The sequence below is a fragment of the Poecilia reticulata genome, chromosome 4, assembly GCF_904066995.2.
Source record: "Poecilia reticulata chromosome 4, P_reticulata-male-v2, whole genome shotgun sequence".
Lineage (NCBI taxonomy): Eukaryota > Metazoa > Chordata > Actinopteri > Cyprinodontiformes > Poeciliidae > Poecilia > Poecilia reticulata.
The window spans coordinates 18,082,489-18,107,039 of record NC_088833.1 but is presented as its reverse complement, the minus strand read 5'-3'; the positions used below and the strand labels follow the sequence as shown (position 1 = coordinate 18,107,039).

Genomic DNA, 24,551 nt, shown 5'->3' with positions numbered 1-24,551 from the left:
AACATAATGAGGATATTTTTAGACAAAACAGTGACAATCCCAGACTGGGCAGCTCCAGGATATCTGCGCCAGTGCATTGTTGGTGTATTGGAGTGATTTTCGTAAACATCTGTCCACAACTTTGTGATGTTTATAATCAGGAGAAAGAACTTTAGAAAGGGCCAAGAAAGTACAAAGTAATGGACAAAAGATTCAGCAGCTCTCATCTGGATTTTTATTACAAACTGAACAGGTAAAGAGAAGGTAGATACCATGAACAAATCAATCCTAAATTCATTTATCCTGTTTGTTAACAAATTCTAAATTCATGCATTAATCCACGACTTTTCAACAGTTATTCTCAAATCGTCCATTTTTATGCGCGTCTTTTCCTTCTTCTCCCTTGCTCCTGTGCGCATGTTTTAATAAAAACCTGAAGCTGAAAGGACGGCTCTCTCAGACTTATTTTTAAACTGCCAAACTCAACACCTGAAGTGAGCCGAGAGTCCAAGAGGAAGAGTGAACGAAGAACGGCTCGATATAAATAGCAGTGGTCTCTCCAGGATGGCAGGTTTTTAATTAACAATAGAGTGTCTGATAATCCACCGTTAATCCAGCAGAGAAGAGGGAGGAGAGGAGGAGAAGAAGAAGAGAAAAATCATCAGCTGTTTGATGTTAGGACTACAAGTCCCTTCTGGCTCTTCCCCTGCTCTCTACTGAGCTGTTCTGCGCTGTGATATCCATAGCCCAAAAGTATTTATTTTGTGAAAGAGCCATGCTCCATGTTTTGTGATTCACTTTGTCTCTGACTAACCGCTGTCTGTTCCCATTAGCAGTGAATATGCACATGCTGCTCTGCTTGAACTGCCTGGGAATCTTGGAGCTTGTGTGTGGCATTAGTGAATGGCGGGGTGTTTGCTGAAAATCGGCAGAGGAAAGCCTCTGATGGCTGGAGGCGTCCGCTTTTAAAAGTCCTAAGCCTGTTGAAAGGCTTGATCCACAGGGGAAACACTGAGAGATGTCAGGCCTGCCTGGCTCTCAGAGGGAGTCCGCCGTTTAAAACACTCTTACTCTGGAGGAGAGGAGGTGTGGGATTTGTTTTTTTTCTTTTGCAATAACGTTAACAAAATACTGTACATCTTTCATCACACAGCTCAAGTTGTTATTTTAACTCAAAGCAAGCCATTATGTTTTACAAATAGCGCCACCACATACGGAAAACTGAAGCTCTTGAGTCCAATACGAAGAGTTTTAAATGTTTCTACCTTCGAGAGTTAGTCACTTAAATTACAAATGTGCCGAAATAATTTTTACAAAGGCAATAATTTTAGCTCCTTCTTCAGATTATTGGTTCACAGGAAATGAAGAAGCAATAACAGAGGTCTCAGTCAAGATGATGAGGCACCATTTAAATATTGGAAATAATGTATAAAGCACTGAACAGAAGTCTTCCTTCTGGTATTCAGAAATTATGTAGGTTAAAAGAGCCTTAAAATGTAAAATGATAAAATCTTATACTGTTATGTAGATGTATATATGCATTGCGTAATCATGTTTGTAAAAACAATTATGTGTATTTATACATGTATATATATGCATGTTTGTGTGAAGATATCTTTTATGATGATAAGCTGCTAAGTTAATGAACAGGGTAGATAAGTAAAGGCTGTGGCTTCAGCCTATTCATGTTTTTTGGTAAATTATGGGTTTGTTTATTGCTACCTTTTTTGTTGTTTCCTGTGTTTAATGGTGACAATTTGCCAACATAAATTGAACTGAACTAACCGTTTTAAACTCAATGTCAGAGAAACAACAAAAAAAATGTCCCAATAAAACTTTGCCTTCCATCTTTTTCTTTTTAATTTTAGGGCAGAGTCTTGGCTACGGCTTCGTCAACTACATTGACCCAAAGGATGCAGAGAAAGCCATCAACACATTAAATGGACTCAGACTTCAAACGAAAACAATCAAGGTAATTTAACGCTGTCTTCATTTATATACATCTGGGTCACAAAAAGAAAGGAAGTCAACTTATTTAGCATGCGCTTCACAAAGTTATGGAGGTCATGCTAAATTGCAACGCTTCTTTCTTCTGCCTCAGAGGCCTTTCCGATATGCTGGAATAGAATGTGCTGCCGGGCGAGATTGGATTAATGTGCTTTAGCCAAGAGAAATAAAAAGACCATCTAAATCAAAGTGACACCTTTTAAATAGCTTGTGACTGTGGTTGATGTGCTAATTACCTTCCTAAATGTCAAACTGTAAAGGTGAAATTATACAGATATCATTGAGTGAAATAGGAGAAACATCCATTTCACTCTAAGCCCGTTTCGTCACCGAGTGTTTTTCAGGATAATTAGCCCGGCGTTTTGCTTGTCAACGAGGTAAAATGGATAGGTCTAAAACAAAACCAGCACAGTCCTGCATTCAAATACATTTTATTGCAAAAAAAAAAAAGAAAAAAAAAAAGCAAAGACCTGAATGCACTTCTTCTGCAGCTGCTGTCACAACACGAAGCTGATCTAATTTTCCCATCTCATATCCCCGTGTGAGCGGCACCCGCTGATGTGTTGCAGTTAAGAGGGGCCGTAATCTGTTGCTCTTCTGCAATCCCTGGATTCTCGCTTTCTGTCATCCTATTTAATCTGGTCTAGTCCAGTCTAATGTAATCTAATAGGATGGGATTATCTTGTTTGCACGCGGGAAATCCCACAGAGATTCCCTTCGTTCCCTTGATGGTGTAAACAGCCTGACTTGGCCTTTGTTCAGTGAAGGATTCTGTCAGTAGTTTTACGTCGCTGTTTGTCATTTGCGAGACTCGAAATGAGTCGACATGTTTGCAATGGACGTCAGGTATTCTGTGAAACATAACATGTAAATCTGAGCTGAGATTAAAGGCACTTAACGGAGGTTGTTTCAGGAGCCTTACAGTAATATTAACAAGTGACACAAACTTAATCTGCCTATTACTGCAAGTGTTTTCAAATAGATTTAGTGAAATTTGCTCTGGCCAGACTGGAAAAGTACATAGAGGTATTGAGTCTGACTGATTAGGACAAATGCGAGAAAAGAGTATGAAAGAAAATTATGCATTTAGACATTCAATCTCTGTTCAATTGCTTGAAAATTAAATTTATTCATCCATCAGTCGACTTGCCCTAACCCTACTGAATGAATGAACAAATTTGTTCATTCATTCATTCCTCATTTTGACCATCTATCAATAGATGGAGACGTGAGTTTATATCCATTCATTCTGTACAAAAGCTTGTGACTGTTGCAAACCTTTCTGCATCACTGTGGGTTTTTTTTTCCTGGTTACACTATAACCACCATAGAAATATATATTTTAACACCTTCATGGTACTTCATGTCATAACATATTCAGAATGAAATGAAAAACAACAAAGCAAAATCTGAATCTATAAAAATTATTATTTTCTCCATGACAAGCCTGATGTTGGGCTCTGTCTCAGCACAGGCCCTCGGATTCTTATTTTAGTTCAGAAAATGTTTGAAGCCCTTTAAAAGCAGAGGCATGTAATTGCCATCTAGTGGTCAGCACATACAAGAAGTGTGGGGTGGGGGGGGGCGTACAATGCGAAGCAGTCAACATGGAGAAGTAAGTGAAAACGTGTGTTTTCAGTGGATAAAAATGGAAGTTTAAGGCTGTTTGCACGGTGCTACAGTCTGCGTTAACAGATTTTTCTCTTTTACACTCTCGGTGACGCAAGACACTGCCTCAAGTTGTTCCCGAGATAAAGGAGGTTCTTTGTCATGACAGAAGACAACACTACATCTCCATCTGACACTATCACTCTTTCACACTTAATTTCCTTCCTCCCACTACCCTCTTTCCTTGCCGTCTCTTCCCACAACAGACTCAACCCCCTCTTCCCCCCCTAAAGGCAGCAAGGTTAATTAAGAGGCAGCGCAGTAATTCTAAAATTATGTTTGTCATTCTTCATGTCACACCCTTCCCACTCGCTGCCAGTGTGCTCAGTCCAGAGAGTCGCTTTCTCCCGGGCAATGTGCCTTTGACTGGGTTTCACTTATGCAGCTTCCTTCGTCGTGACACCTCCCGTTTTTTTGTCAGCGGTGCTGCTTTCCCGCCGAGGTGTGAGGGGAAGCTGCGCACCGAAGGTGCAAGGAGCTCACAGTGACACGTGTGCACACAATCTGAGACACGTTTATCCAGCGCGCGCCTGTGATTGCTTTGTGATTACTTTAATCTTCACACTTAGTTTTTCAAACTTTTTCCTGCACACAAGCAGCGCACGTACACTCCTGTTTCACACATGCATCGCACGGCACAATGCTGCTCACAGCTTGAGGAGGTGTTGATGGATTAGACATCTGGAGTTGGCTGACAAGGAGAGAAAATGAGGGAGAGCTGTACAGTGAAGAAAAGAGGAAAAACCAAAAAAAAAAAAAAAAAAGGAGAGTGAAGGGAGTGAGGGGAGGGATAAAAAGAGACACGTTCTGGAAAGGTTTAGTGAGGCAGCACGCAGGAAGGAAGCCGATGGAAAATAACCAGGCAGGGAAAAGGGAGAGAGCTGCAGGGGAGGAAGGAGAAGACAGAGGAGCTGGGCAGATAGGCTGAAGAGGGAAATGTGTGAAAAAAGAAGCGAGACTTGGGGAAAGCCAGCTGTTCCCAATCCTATTCTCTCACAAGCAAGATTTCCATGCTGTTGCTCAAGGATACGGCAGCATATCCAGCATATTTGTCTGATTTTCACCTTATTTGATGACTTGTGTCTCTGCTTGTCAGGGGTAATGAAAGTACTAGAAGGTAAAGCTGCTTCAGTCAGCAGCAGCAGTAACAGGATTTGATGATGCATCGCAACCGGAAAGGAGAAGATATGGTGGAAACTCACCAGAAAAAAAAATCAAATGAATGGAATAATTTGTATGAAGCATTGGTCTAATAATGACTTTGTTGTCTAATAAACCAGGATATACAACAGCCTAAGAAATCAATGTTTTTCTTTTGCATTCTGAATAATGCCAAAAATAAACAGCAAAGTGAGTCTTTTGTTGTTATCCTGAGATGTCTTTTCAAAGTAGAGCCACCTGTGGTTTTTTTCTTCAGGGCTAAGTTTCCTATACCTTCCCCTGCAAACAACTGACTGAGGCAAGAAGTGTTTCCTCTCTGGGGTTCAAAGCAGCTAAATCTTTTCCTAACAATGATAATCCCCAAGGCAAGGAGGAAAATAAAGTCTCATTTTCCTCCCTGTGGATCTTATGATCCACAGCCGTTTCCAATCACAGAACACACACACACTCTCACAAGATCAGTACATTTAAAACTTTGGTTTTAATATGTTGAGCACTCATTAAAATCCTGTATCATAGTCTGTGTTTGTTGTCCTCTCCAGGTGTCGTATGCACGGCCCAGCTCAGCCTCCATCCGTGACGCCAACCTGTATGTGAGCGGCCTGCCCAAGACCATGACCCAGAAGGAGCTGGAGCAGCTTTTCTCCCAGTACGGACGCATCATCACCTCCCGTATCCTTGTCGACCAGGTCACAGGTATCCATGGGGCAGCGCCTCTTTTATCCTAACTATATGACTCCATCACACACACACACACTCAATTAACCAATCAGTATGAAACTGGGATCCTCTTATTGATCGGACCTTCAGGTCAGTTTTTTATTTTTTGTGATTTTTCTTTTTTCATGCTGCGATTTCACAGTAAAAAATTTTTTTGAAAAAAGCTTTGTTTGATGCAGTCAGAAATTATTTATACTTTATGCATGTAGCATCTTTGGGAAAATAAAGCAAAACATCTTGCAGCAAAATCAGACATGTTGCAGTTTCACTACTCAATCTGCACAAATTCTGTAGTTAACAAGAATATTCAAATTTTCTGAAGAAGCAAAACCCACTATTGGGTTTGTGATAAATGTTCTTTCCTGTGTCGCACAGATGTTCAGAAGCCATCGAACGCCGATGTGACTGAAAAGAAATTACATAATTTCCACTTTGTGCAATACTTCTACAAAATGAACATTAAAAACAGATACTTACAGAGATAATGCGCCCACAAAGCTTCTTCACATTAGACACATAATGATGCCATCGGAAAAATTTATTGTCCAAAGCCAATTCCCAGGTTGTTGAAGTTTTTGTTTTATCAGACTTTGAAATGTCTTTTATTTCTATATAGAAACATAATTGCGAAAACCAACAAACCTTTAGAACCGAACAATGTTGGTGGCAGACAACAGTCCTGAATACGCTGTACTTGTTTTATAAAAGTGAAGAGGTTTCTCTAACTAAGATAACATCCCTGCCATATTGTAACCTAAAACTATAGTCAATTCTCATATCTGTGGACGCCTTTCGCATCAGAAGTGGGAAGATGTTTTTGTCCAGAGTCACACAGAAGCATCTGTAACTGATGACAAGACCCGATTGTAGGATGGACACAATTTTGCTGTGTATACATAATCTATAAATATCTTTTATTCATCTAATAACAGTAGGCTTTGCATTTGATCAATAAAAGGTTACCCCCTACACTGAAACTGCACTTTTATTTAACACAAATATTTAATCTTTACAAAACTGAGCTCAGTACTTTAACTTTGACTTCAGTTAAAAAAAAAAAAATTAATTAAAAAAAAGAATACGTGGGTCCTCATCTTGGTGCAAACCTACATTCTGTATCATTCTCTCTTTTTTAACTATAAGCTGACACTTCTTTCTTTATCTCTCATTTTATTCTCTGTTTACTGGTACAGATCCTGCTCTGTATCGCTCAGCTGAAAGATTGTACAAGGTTGCTTATATAACTTCCGGCTTTAAAAATATACTTTTAATAGAAGCAACAATTCTGGATTTTGGTGCAGAAGTACATCTCTGTGCCTGTTGGATTTAAAACTTTCCTGCTAGTTGTCGTTCAAGGATATAAAATGTGACCCATGGGCCATAAAATGCTCAGGTCTGCCCACTGAGCTATTGCCTACTTAGTTTTGGTGTGAGTAAAAAACTAAGTATTTTGTTGTGTGTAATAGAAAGATGGCCCCTAACTTGTTGCACCCAAAGCACTAAAGAATTATAAGTAATTTGTTTTACCCTTTAGAGATGATCAGGGTTATCTAAAAATGCCCAATTATTTTTTTTATAACAAATATTGTCACATTTTTATAGTATTCTCTCCGTCCATTAACAATTGGACATTTGAACCTGAAGAATCTGGGCTTCTTACATGGATGAATAAGTGAATTTATTTTCTAGTTAGACATGTGAAATGAAATTTAAAAAAAAAAGGAATTAAAAACAAAATGTTTTTATTATGTACAAAAATGTGTTAACGGAGCCTACCAAGTTTAATTTGTTCGATACCTAACCACACGTCTTCTATTTAGTAATAATCTTCAGTTGACTTATTTTGCTCTAGCTTAGTCTAGCTTATGTGTTTTCAGTTTTTTCATCGTTTTATATGTTTGCATATGCATACAAACTTCATCGCTCTACTTTCACACACTGCATGTGTCCATGCTTACATGCAGTCATATTTAAATGCTCGTACTTCACTCCCTATAAAATATATACATATACAGACATAGTAAGGACTGGTAGGGGAATGTGATTATGCAAACTTTGGCACTTCATAAAGCCACAGCTTTACTTGGGATACTGAAGCCCTCTGCAGATGGTGTGATGCAGTCTAATTCCTGGCAACAATTAGACCGATTCAGATGGAATTTGCTGGCAAAATTGGGCAAAACAGCTCACTTCCTCATCAGTAAATATCAAATATTTTCATAATTTACTTTCAGTAATGTTGTTTTGAGTAGGAACCTCTTTCAAATGGGTCTTAAAATGGTTTAGAGATTAGCTTGTTAGAAGAGGGTGGTGTCACGTAAAAATGATACCAAAGTTTTAGGAATGTCCTTGAATACGATGAACGCCGAGGTTTTCCCAATAGTTTTCCATGTGACATAGCTGTTGTGCCATCCAGTTTCACTATACCAAGCTAATAAATACATTTCTTCATCTGAATTCTTAAGCATCCCCAATCTTTCACCAACAGAAGGATTTTTTTTTCTAATCTATGAGGAAAGCATAGTAAATCCAATTTTTCCCCACCTCTAGTGCTGCTAGTGATTAGCTAGTCAGTCAATGAGTGACCTTAGCCTGCAAATTTAGCCGTGGTGGAAAACACGAGTATCTGTTGAGGACAAACTACAAAACCGGCACCCCCATTTACACGCTGCACTACATCCAAAACACACAAATGAGTCACATCAGCCCATTGTGCTGCGGAGGAACCCCTCCAGCATGTCTCTTAGATCAATTTCAGTGGTTGTATGTCTGCCTACAGGCTCCAACCTGCTCCAGCGTTATGCGCAATGTGTACTGATGAAGCAGAAAAAGGAGCAACATGCTGTAAGCCACACTCATTTGCCTAAGCGGGATAAATCACTGCTGGCAGTGAAGTGTACGCCTGTCCTCTGCACACAGAGCAGGGGGAAGAGAAGAGGAGAAAAAAGAGAGGGAAAAAATTGAGAGAGGGCGTCGACGAGCAGAGTTATGGGAGCAACAGGAAATGAGGGGATGGAGGATGGAAACAAAGAGCTGGGGATGATAGAAGTGGAGAAACATTTTGAAATACATTTAGATGACTTGAGGTAAAAAACCCTATTCCTCTATTTTCAACAGATGCTACCATCTTACCACTGCCAAACTATGGCATATTTTTCTGTTAGAAGCACATTTACATCCATTTTTTATTTTTTTTTAAGCTTTGATGGTGCAGGTCACGTTCCATGAATACACCAGCTCAGCTCAGCTCAAGCACTCCTGGTTACACAAAGTCAAGGTTTTTCAAGCATTCATTTCATTTATAGCTCACAAGAGGTTCAATAATTCATTGTGTTCATTCTTGACTGTGTTCGAGTGAAGAGGCTTCACATGTCCGTCTAAAATGCTGCAATATTTAATTCACACAGCGAGTATAATATGAACACTCAGTTCAAAAAGGGAGAGCTCATCAGAAGAAACAACAAAAAAAAAAAAAGTTTCACTTGCAGGTTCTTTTCACATGCTGACATTTTACAGTCAGGATGGGTTTTTTTAATATATTTTTTTTATAAGAAACCAAATCCATTAACATTTAAGCATCGATTCCAGTTGGTGTCCACCCACATCTAACATCTGAATACTTCCTCAGTGAATGCAGTCTACCTACTGCAATGCCTTAAGTTTAAGATGTGCATCCATGTGTGGTTTTGCTCAATTTTGTGTGACACCAGGAGGAATGCAAAGAAAATGATTCGAGAGAAGGAAAAAAAAAAAGCTAAATTATATTCAGGAATTTAAAAGTGCTCAGTGATCCAATTTTAAAAGCATGCTAATCTGTCAGGAGGTTATATTTACTGGCATAATTTATCAAATGGAAAAATGCATTTAACCTTTAAGACTTTATATTTGTGCAAAGCTTTTAGGAACTTGGCAATGCTAGTGGACTCCTATTAATATTTCTACAGCGTTAAAGAATCATCTTAAATTTTTAAGCATCTACATTTTAAAATATATTTAAAATACTTTTTTTTCTTGTTTATCAATTGCTTCTTTCTATGTTTTTATTTATTTATTTATTTGCTTTATTTATTAGCTTTATCTTTCTTGTAATCCTGGCTGAGGTGTTCAGTTTTGTTATACTGTGAGAAAACCGCAAAGTCCAGCATTCAATCAAACCTCATTTTTGTTGGCAGGTCTTTGTGATCCGGCATTCAGATTTCCACGAGTTTAGTGTAGTTGGGTTAGGGATCCAGAATCAAAACTACCATGTCACTCATGATAAAATAGATAGATAGATATGATGTAGTAATGTGGCTTAACTCATGTTTGATGCTTACCCAAAAATATGTGGCGTCCTTACTCAACTGTAGGTTCAATTACAAATATATTTATATGGGAAGAAAGTGGATCCTGGGTTTTTATTTGCTTGCATGCATGTGTCTACGGCATTGAAACGCAAGACTGGTTTTCAATAATAAGAATGGTTGTAGAAGAAATTTTACAGGTTTTTTTTGTTTTGTTTTTTTACTCTCGCTCCACCTGTTGAATAGTTTTAGAACAGCAACAGCAACTAAAAATGTTGCGAGCAGCCACCAGATCTTGAGACGTTCCCACTCAACTTGGAAAGAAAGAGACGTAGCCCCTGTAAACTGCTTTGGGACTCCAATTTGGACGGCTGCGCTGAGAAGTGAAGCTTCATAAAGGTTTTACAAACAGGCAGATGAAATATCCTATTCCTCCGTCTGTTCATGTTGCCTCATGCAGTCCAGTCCTGTCCGTCACTGGCGACAACACAATCCTGACGTTAGCATGTGCCGCTGGTCAGAACTGCTGCAGAGCAGGAGATGTTTTCCAGCATACTAATAGCCTTACCTGCAGTCACGGCTGCCCTAACAACCACCCAATCCACCTGCCTCAGAAGTGAAACACACACTCGCCGCACATGCACACACACGCACAAATGAAGATAATGTGAGAGAGGGATGTTCTGCTAGGTGCCCCCAGAGGGCCGCGGATCAGCAGGAGAAATGTTAATGATTAATTAGATGTTAGAGTTGCTGGTGATTAAAAACACGGAGGATCTTTGAGCGGCCCTGAGAGTAGTATGCTGGCATCATTGACTCATCTTTTTCTTCTCTCTGATACTGTGGAGACAGAAGAAACACACCCACCCACACACTCACTGCCATTAAGAGAGAAATGGGCTGCAAATTAATACTCTCCTGCGACTGCCAAAAATGTAAGCACTGAATAAGAAAGAGAAGAATAAAGGAAAACGGAGGAAAAGGCAGTCGATGACAAGCTTTGTCCTCCTCGTCAGTTTGTTTTGGGGCTCGGGTAATTGTGCACAAAATGACCCGATGCCCGCGTCACCATTCTGACTATTTTATAGAAGTCTCTTGAGAAGACAAAGTAATTAAAACTTTATTCTCTCTGGCATGTTTCTGCATATTTTGTGAATAAGTAAATCTAATTTGGGTTTGGTTTTTCAACACTTCCTATGAAAGACACACAGTTGACTGATATGGGAGACTTCAGAATGGATTGATGCACCAACAGACATAAAACCTAAAGCAATGCTACAGAGCATTGTTGAAGTATGGGGGTGCTCTCCAGTGACCATTGGCAGATGGGCTGATGATCCGCGGCTCCTGCTCTGCTAAATTGGGAACACAGAGTCTGTTCTCTAAATGACCTCCTCATCAACAGGATGCACCCTGCAGTCATTCTTCTGTTCGCAAACACCAGAAGCATCTTAAAGAGCATCACTCTTAGCATCTTTCACAGTCAGAGGCATGCCGAAAACAAAATCCACTAAAACTGCCAAATTGCCCTTGAGACTCAGGGAGCGAGTGCAACATTGACTTGACAAGAGAATCTCTTCATCTTTTCCTTACCCTCCCTCTTTCTCTTCCTCCGAGTATTGATTGCCTCTGAATGGATAAGCATATTTTTTTTCCTCTCTCCTTTATCGGTGCAAATAGTGCCAGATTCCCTCCCCTGTCTGTCTCTCTAACCTTCAGGGAGGCAGTCAGGCAGTGATTTAGTGTTCTTCCAGCTGGTGTAGGCAAGCCTCAATTTGAAACAGACAAAAAATAAGCGGCAGCCTCCGATCAATAGCGGACTGTTCGCAGTTCTTCCTCCCGGACCTGTATGCACGCAGAGGTCAGTGCTTACCTGATCAATGGCTGCAAATATAATCGATTTGCAGACGTGGCTTCTGCAAACGACAGCTCTAATGTGAAACTAAATTGCTGCTCAGTTTGTGTAAGGATTGACTGCGAAAAGGCTGAAACCACATTCTTTTTTGTGAGAGAGGGAAGGTGTTAATGGGAAGGATTCCCATGGAAACAAGTTGTAAGCATCCGTACCAAAATCCAGCTCACCGTGATCATTGCCAGTGCCGCTAATAGGTGTAGTTTGTTTCAAATACTTGTTATAGTCACCTTGGTACTAAATTAGCTTACACCTCCACAAATGAACAGCAGAAAATATGGAGAAAAAAAAGGGAGTATCAATATTTGTAAATCATTTACAAATGATCTGACTGAGATATGAATAAAAAAGCTGCTTTAAAGCAAAATGTTAAATAATCTGTTTAAGAAGTTATTCATTTTATTCTATTTTTTTATTTTTAGATTGGGTTTGGTCCTGAAGTATTTCGTTTAGGGACAGTTTATCTCTGTTAATATTGGGATAAATGATTATAGGCGTCCACAGGACAAAACATTTTACTGTAATCACTTTAAAGTTTATTAAACACAAAATCTGGGATTAAGTTGTAAAGTCTGAGCACTTATTAAAAGAACACATTCATTGTTTAAGTGCAATTAATTTGTGAATAAATCAAATACGACTTTGGATGCAAAATGCAAATATTACGAAAATCTTAAGATTTATTTACGCACTTTGCCAAATTTGGACATTTTTTTTTTTCAATCCTGCTTTATATATGTAGACTTCTTTCCAGAATCTATCTGTAGTAAATTGTCCTAAAAGTATTGTATCGCAATATGATTAACCAGAATTGAATGTTATTACACCTGAAGCTTGTTCCAAGTGCCGTGAACACGGGAACATCGTCTCCGCGCTCTCTGGTTTACTCTCGCTTCCTTCGGTTTTCAAGCGATCCGCGTCTGGATTTTGTGGTTGTGAGTCAGATATAAAATGATTTCTGAAAGACTATTATCACTCTCATGTAGTAGTTTTTCTCCTCTTTCTCAGTTTGAATAATGACACCACTCTGTCTGGCCAAGTATCCGAGAACAAAGCGGTCAAGGTAAAATGAGTGGAGAGGTCCCTTCCATCTCTGCCTTTTTTTTTCCTTTAATCATTGGAGTGCATGTCATCTCTGCAATAAGCTAACACACACATACAAAAAAAAAGAAAACTCATACTGTTATGTGTATCAGTAATTACATATGCACACACCAGACAGATGGTTGGAGCTGTGCTCTGACAGAGGCTAAAGCACAGGGCACCTCCACTCTTCAAAGTCTCTTCGCCTCTCCTCGCGTTGCTTTTTCAAATGCCATCTGTACCCAGGCTCACTAATGTTACTTTAAACAAGGACATTGCAGTTTTTCTGCCTCTAATTAGAAGCCAGCAGGAAGAGGGTCTCTTTTTCACTCTGCCATATTATAAATTGCTCTAGAAAGGTACGTTTAATTATTTATTACAGTTGGCACGCCGTAGTTTCTTACATAAAAGATAAAAGTCCTTAAACGAAGGAGCAGAATACCCCCTAAAAACAACAATATTTCAGCTGTAGACACACGTATTCATGCTTGTTTCTGTCTTCTTAATTGTGTGGCCCTGATGACAAGGATAGAGTTCACTAGATGGATGAAGGTCTGTGTGTGTGTTTGAAAAGGGAAACAGAAAGTGTGCGTATTTCATTACCCGGCAGCCAGGTTTCTCACCTCTCCTTTTTTTTCCGGTGCTCTCAGAGGAGCAGTCATTTCTCTTTGTCAGTCAGTCACTGTTTGGGGAAATGATAGTGGGTTTTAGAGAAATAGTGGCTTTGTTTGGGAAGGAGCGAGCAAGAATAGCACAGCTTCCTTTCATCATCATCCTTTTTTCTGTCACCTCTTTACATTCTCCTCTGTCACCTTCTCTCTCCTTTTGTCCTTTCCTTCCTTTACTCCCCGTCTCCACTTTTTGCACTCTCTCCCTTTTTTCTTCTCAGTCTTGCCTTTCCCCACCCCGGTACTCACTCCTCGTCTCCCCCCCATCTTCTCTCCCCTCCCGTTTCCCCTTGCCCTAGTCTGAGGTGGCGTGTTATTAGTAAGGCAGACAATGTGCCTGTCGGTGTGTGTTATAGAGAGATAAGCACAGGTAGAGAGAGTTACGTAAGCTCCTGTTGATTACTGTGGAGGAAAGGGAGGCTAGAAAAAGAGTGAGAAGGGGGGGAGAAAGTGAGTGAGAAAGACAGACTGCTGTACTTTAGTAAGTACATTGTGCTCTAATGTCAGCGGTATGGCTGGCAGGTGCTTGATAAGTAGAGCCAGGCTTCTGGGGCTGCTTGAAAGGACAGTCAGAGGATTTGGCTTTTTAGATTCCTAGTTTGTTTATGCTGTTGTGTTTAACAGGAGGAAAATAAACTAATATGGCATGACAAGGGTATGTAAAAAAAACAAAAACAACTAAACACAGGACAGGACAAACTGAATATTGTAAGCTGTGACAAACTGAATATTGTAAGCTGTGTTTGTTTTTGTTTTGTTTTTTAATCCAAAGCAGTTCAGTGATTATAACGTGAGCTTCGTTTGGTTTTAGTCAAAGTCCTAAACAAAACAGTCAGATCTAATCCTAGATGCTGCAGTATGTTTCCATTATTACTAGACTTCCATTATTGTCCAAGATTAATTTGAGTTGTACATTTTATGCAAACATCATTGTGTAATCCAAGTTTGAAGTTAACTAAATAAACTCTTTGAATGCCTTGTTTTCTGCCTCTAGCATTGCATTGGTATATTGTTGCGATATAACCTATTTTACCAAATAAACTATTGAATGACTAAAATGTTAAGGCATCAGATATGACTATAGTGCAAAGTAACTTCTTCTAAGTCATGTTTGACATGTACACCATTTTCATAACAATTGAAAATGGTGTATATGGCAGCTTTGAAAAATATACTGCTCAAAAAAATAAAGGGAACACTTAAACAACACAATATAACTCCAAGTAAAAAAACTTCTGTGAAATCAAACTGTCCACTTAGGAAGTAATACTGATTGACCCGACGAGGGTCCCCGTTGTCAATCAGTGTTGCTTCCTAAGTGGACAGTTTGATTTCACAGAAGTTTTTTTACTTGGAGTTATATTGTGTAGTTTAAGGGTTCCCTTTATTTTTTTGAGCAGTGTATATAAATAGCCAGCCTTTAACATGTAAACCCCCATTTCTAGCTGCTTAACTCTGTTTTGAAAATGCACACGGTGTATATTTGTTTTAATGTTATATGAAATCATTCTCTGAATCTACATTTTAAATATTTGCTGTCAAGCCTAAACATGACGGTCCAACATCCTTCTGAATGAGCAGAACTTTACTTACTTATTGTCCATCTTTCCATTTTGGGCATTACAGTAAGTGCATTCATTTCAAGTCTGTAACATAAATATAGTAAAACATGCATACTCTAAATTTAGATTCAGCTAATTAAACTTCATTAGGCAACTGACCTCTTGACCTTTGATATGTTGTGGATGGCAGAAATAAGCAGCAGAATGATGGCTAACTAGGGCATAAATACTAATAGAGGCAGTGTGTACTTTCCTTTGAGTAAAAACATTATTTGTTAATATGAGGATGGGGACAAATTACCCAGCAATAAACCAAAGAGATTAAGGAAAACTGCAAAATTTGTTTTGCCGGACAAATAAACTAAAGTAAATCAGACTGATGGCTCTAAATGCATTATTAGTTTGCAGAGTCCCTCAAACAGCCTCAGATCAGTTCTTCTGAGCATCAATGCTTGCCGTTTGGCATTGCTCCTTTACAGAGCTCCTCAGGTAGTCTTATCATATCAAGCCTTCTTCCTGCTGATCTCTTGGATTAGTCTGTAATTTGCCTGCTCGCTTTAGGCAGCGTTCTCCTCCCCCTCCGCTTCCTGGAATTATAGTTTTCAAAATTTCTATCATTAGGGGAAATGACAACCTCTGAGCCATCAGTTTCCCTGAAAATGGCAAGGTTTGTTGAAAATTTGGCTCAAACTATGCATGTTTGCAATATTTGCAGTTTAAATGGGTTCAGTAGCACAAAGGCAAGTTTCCCTTGGAAATATTAGGCAAACAACGCAACGCCCTGAACCTTGAGCTGATCTCGACAATTGTTTGTTTTTCTTCGCGACAAACTGATTTTGTTTTAAACCTGAATTTCAGTAGAGACAAATTATTTTCCACCTCCAACATCGAGTTGCAGGAGAGCGACGATGAAACATTACAAGAACAATCGGGATTGGCCTGCTTCAACAAAAATGAATGAAAAAAAGAGAGTTTAAAAGATACGAACTCTAAGGATCTGAATTAACCTGACATGTTATAGTATAATGCAACTGATATGTAACCCTAGTACTAGATAGAAAAGGGGCTCATCGAGATGGTGAGAAGCTTGAAAAAGTACAGAGTTCAACATGTGGGTTTAGAGGTTTATAATGCATAGTCTTCAAATGCCATGCATTCTCCTTTTTATTTATTTATTTATTTATTTTGGATAAAGGAAGGGTTTTGGAGAATAACATGGTTTTAATATGGATTTTCACAATTAAAAATTTGAAAAGTGTGGCAGGCATTCGTTTTTAGCTCCCCTGACTCTAAAGAATCGCCCTTTACTGCACTGGCAGGTCCAAGTTCTGAGTCTTACTAACATGTTTTCTTTCCAGATTTAGCTCCTTCTTCCCTTTTCCTCCCAATTTCTACCAGGTTTCTTGTGACTGCTGACAAAAACCATCACAGCATGCAGCCACCGCATGTGATTCACCATATGGGGTTGCTTCTTTTGTGGATAACCTTCTTCACTTGCTTTGTTTCCAGAAAAGTGAAATTTGTGTAATGGGTGACTAATTTTAGTCTTGTCAACAATTCTTCCTCCTAACCTGTGGATCTGCAGCTCCTCCAGAGTAACCATGGGTTTCTTGGCTGCTTCTTTGATTACTGTTCGCCCGTTTGCAGTTTTTTGTTTCATACTTTTGTCTTTATGGATGATTCAAAAAACGTTTGGGTTAGTTTTTCATAATCTAACAATGCTGTAAAACTTGTTTCTTGGTCTTCATGATGCTGTTTCTTTACTAATGTTCATTAACAAACCTATGTGAACTTCACAGAACAGCTGTATTTGTACCGAGACGAAATTACAGACAGATGGATTCCAGGTATTAATCAGGGGTCTTTTGAAGGCATTTGCTTGTACTGGATGTTTTTCAGAGACATCAATATACATGGCTATGCTTTTCAGATTTTATTAGTAGAACAATTTGAAAAACTTGCTTCTTTTTCCTTCCACTTACAACCACGCACAATCTCATGTGTTTCAGATGGCAGTAAGCAACAAGGGAATACACTCAATTTGGATTGCAGTTGGTTATGGAAACTTTGGCTATGTTTGTTTTATCGTTTTCTGACTAAGGAAGGTAGCAGCTCAAAAACAAGGCAGAAAGGCAGTCCATCAATAAAAACACAAAAGATAGTGAAAACTGCATAAAGGTGTAGAAGATGCATGTTTCTGAGGTTATAGAAAAAGTTTAAACATGTCTAAGTTTCTGACAATTTGAGGAGTTTTGTGGGTACTTTCCATGCAGAGTGCCCAACATGCCTGAATGTCTTAATCAAAAATTACGAGTTCGACCTTTTCTCCTTGTTGTGTGAAAGTATATCACCATGCATCCAAGACCTTTGGATCTTTAAGCCGTACATCGTTCCTAATTAACATTTATCATTATTCATGCTGTAGGATGCCCTTATTACAAAGCTAAGCAAGGAAATGCAAAAGAGACATGATCAGGTATGTGAGTGGACACTCAATGTGGAGCAAAAATCCTGGTTTATTATCCACTTTGACTCCCTCACCTCCTTACTATGCAGTTCGTGTTGCAGGTCAATGGTTCACATGTGGATCTATGTCACATAAGATGGATACAATTGTGTGCTTTTTTTTTGTACAACCTTAAACGCAAGTCCTCTCTTCACATTTCATGCTTAGCAGCATTTTTCTTCAAGTCGCAACATAATTGCGTGCGTTCCTGTGTGTGTTTGTGCCGGGCCTTCATCTGTATGCCAAGCATTTATCTGGAGGGCCTCCAGTGAGAACCAGCTTAGGAGGAGCTCAAGGCCAAACAAGTATGAGGATTAAAGGACGATACAGAGTCCTCTCTTCTTTCTCATCGCAGTGGAGGAAGAATATGAGCAGCGCTCTCTGCTCCTTTAACTAACACTGAGGTGCCCTTGAGCAAGGTTCTTGGAGTGTCCAAGTGTCTTGTAGCAAAATACTTTTGTGAAATTGTGCTGATTCCAATTATAAGGGAGAAACGTGCTGCTGGGGAAGTGTTTAGCGCTTAGGAGAAATCTAATAATCTACAAATGGCCATTACAAGAACAGTAAATGGCTGTCGCCCAAACGGAGCTCTAGAGGGACAGCAATGCCCCTAATTTTACCTCACACTCTGCTCACACTTGCCAAAAACTGTAATAAATAAATGAATCAGTTGGATCAGCAGTGGTAGTTGTTTGCACTGTGCAGATCCCATTAGAATTGTTATTTTCTGCTTGTGACAACCTAATTAAAATGTACAGGTACCGAGTTGGCACAAAGGTAAAAAAAAAAAAAAAAAATGGGAGGGGAGGGGAAATTGTGAAAGCCTGTCAGAGGAGAGGGAACCAGAATCTTTAAATGTGGGAAAGAAACAAAATAATTTGCAGTGGAAAGCTAATGAAATTGTCAAACAGGTGAAATTAAAATACTTTGGCTCAGCTCTGGTAAGATCAGTGACTAAAATGCAAAGCTGGATTTGCTGACTTTAAAAAAAAATCTCAAAGATTAGTTCTCATTTGAAAGGTGTTTAGAAGAACAAGAAATTATGTTCAAATAAATGAATAAAGCGAATCGACAGAGCTGTTTTATATGCACTAATATAAGCTGGCCACTATTAATTTTTTAAATCACAATAAGAGTTTATCATAAAACCAAAGCACTTAAAGAAAAGCATTAGGACGGCATTTCTAAACATCAGTTTATGAAATTTTGCTAACTTCCATAACTAGGAGCACTTTTACATATTTCAGATTTAACATAAAGTACATTCAATCACTAAATGTTTTTATCCTACTTAAAACATCTATTTTTATTTTTATTCTAACGGTACACCACTGTGTGTTTTTGTCCAAATAAAATTTGTTTTTGAGTTAAAAGAATGGAGGAATATTAAAAAGATGCATCTGCTCTAAAACAGAACTGTGGCAGAAAACATGTTCTTTATGCAACTAGAGCTGTGGAGATAAACTAAATTGGATGAGAGGAACGAAGCTAGGATGAGACTCAGTTCTTGAAAAAAATCTAGATGCATTGTTTTTTTTTATGTGTACAGGAGTAAAATCTGTTCACTTAAGTTCTGATTAACATTATCTTTGTAAATGAACTGATAAAAGTCTTTTTCTGCTGCCAGTCGTACTGTGGAGCAGCATTATGTTCTCAATGGCACCTCCTACTGTTCAGGAGGAAAACAACAGCATGCATAATAATTGAGAAGTGAAGTGAATCATATTTAGTGGCGGTTTCTGATACGGGTGATATGGGCAACTACTCAGGATGGCATCTTTATGTTGATATTACGCTTACATTACATCGTTTAAAGAAGCATATCTTCAGCAGTTACTGGATTAGAGGCAGGGTGCACCCTGAAAAAGTCGTCAGTCTATCACAGAGCAACACAGAGATAAACAAGACAAACAACTATTAATCTACACACTTAAGGACAGTTAAGGTTGACCAATGTATGCATGAAGAACATGCAAATTCAATCAAGTCAGACAGTGGCCAGGATTCAGATTGAGAAGCTTCGTTGCCACTAAATGTCGGTAAATAACGTACACTGATCCCTTAATACAAAATCGTTACTTTACCGAAATATCAGAAAATGTTCGTATATCATGTTTTTAAAAAGTAAATCCAAAACCAGAGGACGAGTTATTACTATGTGCAGCAGTAGAGTGGAAACAGGATAAGACATATTTAATTAATGACTTGCTTTCAAAGAGCGTATTTTTATGATGCAGCTTGGCTGGAAATTAAATAACCTTGTGATGCCTGCGCCCCGCTGAGGAAACGAGAACAAAAGAGAGTGAGATGGTCAAGGTGCTTCTCTGAATAAGAATTCATGGGAGCTAGTGCCATGAGACAAGCCAACAGGAAGTGTATATAAAAAAGAAATAGGGAGCGGGATGGCATGTACAAAAATGTGGAATAACAATAAGGAGAGCTTTTTAAGTGTGAGAAAGAGGCAGTACACAATGAGGCCTCAAACACAACATTGGCTTCTTTCTTACTGCCTTTCTTTTATTCAGCTTCAGTCACACAGGCATGTCTGTGTGCACACAGTATTATGTAAATAGTCTCTTCGGCAGAGTGCTGCTGTCACTGAGCGAGCATCCTCTGGGCCATCCAGGCAGCCTCATTAAAACGAGGCACAGCATCCATTAATAGATACCAGTGTGCATGTACACATATGCACACACACACACACACACATCCATACGTAGACAGTCAATAAAACACACAAAGCATTCACAGACACCAATAAAGGACCTCCTGGGAAGCACATCTCTAAATGTTCCTCTTAGGTGGCAGTCAAAAAAAGTGTCGCCAAGGAAACGGCTTAAATGTCACTAAGAGCAATGCTACCAAGTATGTGTGGTGACCGTGACTGCAGACAGTAGAAGAAAAGAGTGGACAATGCAGCTTTAAACTGAGGAATTAGTCTACAGTGTGGGTTATTCTTATGCTAAATGACTTCTTGAGGGGAGCAGGTCTTTATAAGAGCCAGACTTTTATTTATAGGATATAGAGTTCTTATAAAAGTCACGGTATGGTATTTGTGAAATCTTTTACATTAAAAGTTACCAGTTGCTTCTTACTTCCAAAAATAAATAAATAAATAAATCTGTTTCTGTGACATTCAGGAAGAAATCCATTTATTTCCTAGATATTTCCCTACTTCAAAATACTGAAAACATTGAAACATTTTGTTATTAATTATGAAATGGAGATGCCGGCTCTTGACACAAGACCAACTTTAAACCATTTTTGTTTTTTAAAAGCACAACACAAACAGAAATAAATAAATTAATAAAGTATAAAAACACAGCCAAAACTTAGGTTTGGCCTCATAAGTATGTTAAAAGCAAATACTTTATTCATATTTAAATTAAAGAATGGTATAAAAAAATGCTCATCTCTACCGTACATGGAAAATTACATTGCAGGCAAAACCGACTGTCCTAATTGAGAGAAGATTGGAAGGGTTAGGATTTTTTTTATTATTAATGTCCAAAAAACATGGTTATAGTTTGCTTAGTTGTTTTTTGTTGGAATATTGAAGAACAATATGATCCGTCACCTGATGCCGAAACAGCATCCTAGTATCAAGTGTGGTTTTGGCTCAGAGATGTACCATGAATCCATACAGAGCAGAAATGTGCTGCAAGCATATTTGAAGACGAGCAATTTGTCCTGATATCTACAGAATGAACATCAAGTATAAAAGGGCTGAAGAGGCAAATTAGCACAAAACTGAATTAGCAGAAAAAATCATGTTAAGCATGAAGTGCTCCTAACTGACTAGTGGCTATGCTATCAAGTAGATTTATCTAGTTTATGTTTGCATTTGGCAATGCCTCAAAACAAAACAAAACACCTGAGAAATGACAGTGCCTTTTAAATGATGAGATAAGTAATATGTAGTCAGACTTCTTTTTCAGGACAAATGTGGCATCTGTGTTTGCAAACAAATACCAGTTTATTCTGCCAATAAACCCATTTAGTATTCTGGGTTTTATGTTTGTTTAAATTACTAAGACACTCTTAAATTTAGACTTTTTTCAAAAAAAGAACCTTAAAAATCTCAGATTGAACTTACTGAAACTTGTACAAGCCCAAAAGGTGCAGACAAAAAAAAAGGTTTTACCAAAGAACTATTCTGTGATTAAGTTACTGAAGTGAGAAAGGAGAAAGTAAGAGTTTGAAAAATGTGATGCCCTCATTACGATACAAACATATATGCATGTATAGGTTAAACTTTAACATTCTGTTTGATACCTGTAAAGTAAAAGGAGCCCTCTGTCTGTTTTTGATCTGCTGGCCCCGCAGGTGGCTCCCGAGGTGTGGGCTTCATCCGCTTTGATAAGAGGATAGAAGCGGAGGAGGCCATCAAGGGCCTGAACGGCCAGAAACCTTCTGGTGCTGCAGAGCCAATCACGGTCAAGTTTGCCAACAACCCAAGTCAGAAGACCAGCCAAGCCCTCCTGTCGCAGCTCTACCAGTCACCCAACCGCCGATACCCCGGCCCCCTCCACCACCAGGCTCAGAGGTTCAGGTGAGTTGAGCCAGGATAGGTCTGGTAAGAGTTCAGGCAGATTAAACCGTATATGTGACTTTAAAAATGTGCCTCAAGCAGAGCTTACAAACCTCAGTATCAATATGTGCTTTATGCATCGTGCAACCCTAGAAGAAACTGCTTAATGTATGTCTATTTAAGGATTTTATCACTACTGGGATGTATATTATATAAACCCAGGAGAATGCAAGAAGAATTAAATATTTAGTCAGCAGAAGAAATGCAGCAAGCTTCAATATTGACATTTGTTTTTAGTCAATATATCTGCTATAAACAGCAGGATGATTTTGAAAATACTTGCATCAAATGAAATTGATAGATTTCTTTAAACAGAGGATGCAACACCTACACACAGAGAGCATGACTCATCTCTTTGTGTTACACCAGCGAGGCTCATTTTCCTCCTGCGAACAGTCATTTTGCCAAATAGGTCCTCTGTTTGAACAACAGCTGTGAGCTCTGCACCTGGTGCAGGTGTCCAGTAGACCAATGAGAGCTCTGGGTGTGTCCACCCCAATCAGAGAGAAACTGTTGAGAAGAGACTGTGGGGTTCTGTCGTTCACAACTTTCTATGTCCTGTCATTTCATCTCCTTGCCATCATGACAGTTTCTTCACTGCATCTTTTTCTGTTTTGCCTGGGTAAAAACATGTATTGGTGTTAAAAAGCTTTAAAAGCAACACGTTTCTTTTGCGTTACAGTCATAGTTAAACATAACAGACACTCATAATGAATCCTAATAATGTTGTCCGCTCTTTTAGCTGCACAAAGGGACAATGCAAGCGCCAGAATTAAAATGACTGGTAATTCAAATTCATATGGCACAATTCCTGCCCTGCAGGCTGTAATTTAATTTTTTTATTATTATTCTCAGTTTCATAAGAAGGGAACAGAAGATTTGAAAGTAAAATGATTCCTAAATCAAATGGGGTTTCGATAGGATGTTAAGCAATTTTCAGCTCCAATAGTTGTTTTTGCACAGGTTGGTCATTTTCACACCAAGCCATGGCTTAATTTTCTATACACAAACCCACTGCCTTAATGATGATGACCTAATCATTTCTTACAATTCACACCACCCTGAAACTGATTAGTTGTTTTAAATCACATCCACATCCGGAGATGGCTTCGTCTTTCTCGCTGACACACATTACGCTCCATCGTCAGACTCGGTGAGAATGTTTCAGAATTACAGACAGAACATGTGTTTATACATTTTCTTCTCCGTTACAATAACACTAAGCCGGTCGTGCTGTTTACTCTCCATCAAAGTCAGAGCTTGGAAGGTATTTTTCTTCTGCAGCGGCTTCCCTGGTGTGACACCTGAGCGATGTAGCGTGGCTGTGTGTCTGTGATACGCCAAGCCAATTTACAGGCTCCGCAGGAGAGCTGTCGTTTCTCATCACAACTCACAACCACAGGACACTTCCTCACTGTGTCCTCCTGCTCCTGCTCTCTGCTCCTGAGCCCCTCAATGAAACCTCAACATTTTGCAAGTTTTAAATGTGCTTGGTGAGCACTACTTTGTCGTTTCTCTAAAACTGATGCCTAAACAAAGGAACTGTAAAAAAAGGAGGAGAAAAAGAGCATTCTTGCGTTTTAATGTCTTATTTTTTTAAAATGACTCAACTTATGAAAAGAGACTAAAACTGAGAGCCATATTAAAGGACCAATTGGGACTACAATATCACTTGCAAAATTCTAAAGTTATCTTTTAAATATGTTCTTCAAAATCAAACGTTCACATAGTTCAAGAACACTATTATTTTAAAAATTTTGGGAAAGCCCAGATGATGGTATCAGGGATTTTATATGCTTTCAATCAGTTAATTCAGCGTTTCCCAACACTGATCCTCAAGGCACACTGACCTGCATGTTTTATATGTTGCCCTCCTTCAGCACACATGATTTCAATTGATGGCTGATTAAAAGGGTTTTGCTGAATTGCAATCATCTGAATGGGGTGTGTTGAAGCAGGGGAACATCTAAAGCATGCAGGTCAGTGTGCCTTGAGGACCAGGGTTGGGAAACACCGAGTTAATTGACAGCATTTGTTAAGTGGATGTGTCTCTGTGCACAGATTTTTGACCAACACCTCAAACATAACGCTTTCTTGTGTGAAATCATGGGAAAAATCCTTGGCTAAAATTTCCAGATGTTGAGAAAAGCCGTCCCGACTGTGAAGTATGGGAAGTAGATGTTGTGTAGATGTTTTGCTGTTGGAGGGAGTGGTGCACTTAAAACAGATTAAATCATAAGAAAAGAAGAATATATGGAACAAACTGAAGCAAAATCTCAAGTCATACAATGCTAAGAAAAAGATTCGGTATAGCAGAGTATTCCAAATTAATAATGACTCCAAGTATACCTAGTTGAAAAGTGCCTTAAGGACAATAAAGTCAATGTTTGAGTGTTTAACCTAAAGCCCCA

General features: G+C 38.9%; 1 protein-coding gene across 2 annotated transcripts in view; it reads left to right on the top strand.

Moving 5' to 3' along the window:
• elavl4 (ELAV like neuron-specific RNA binding protein 4) overlaps positions 1-24,551 on the top strand; it is a 92,314-nt gene that overhangs the window by 53,894 nt on the left and 13,869 nt on the right. For both annotated transcript variants that reach the window (XM_008407865.3, XM_008407863.3), the window contains exons 5-7: positions 1,848-1,951; positions 5,358-5,511; positions 21,876-22,101. In XM_008407865.3, the coding sequence (XP_008406087.1) occupies positions 1,848-1,951; positions 5,358-5,511; positions 21,876-22,101 (484 nt within the window). The remainder of the gene's footprint in view (positions 1-1,847; positions 1,952-5,357; positions 5,512-21,875; positions 22,102-24,551) is intronic.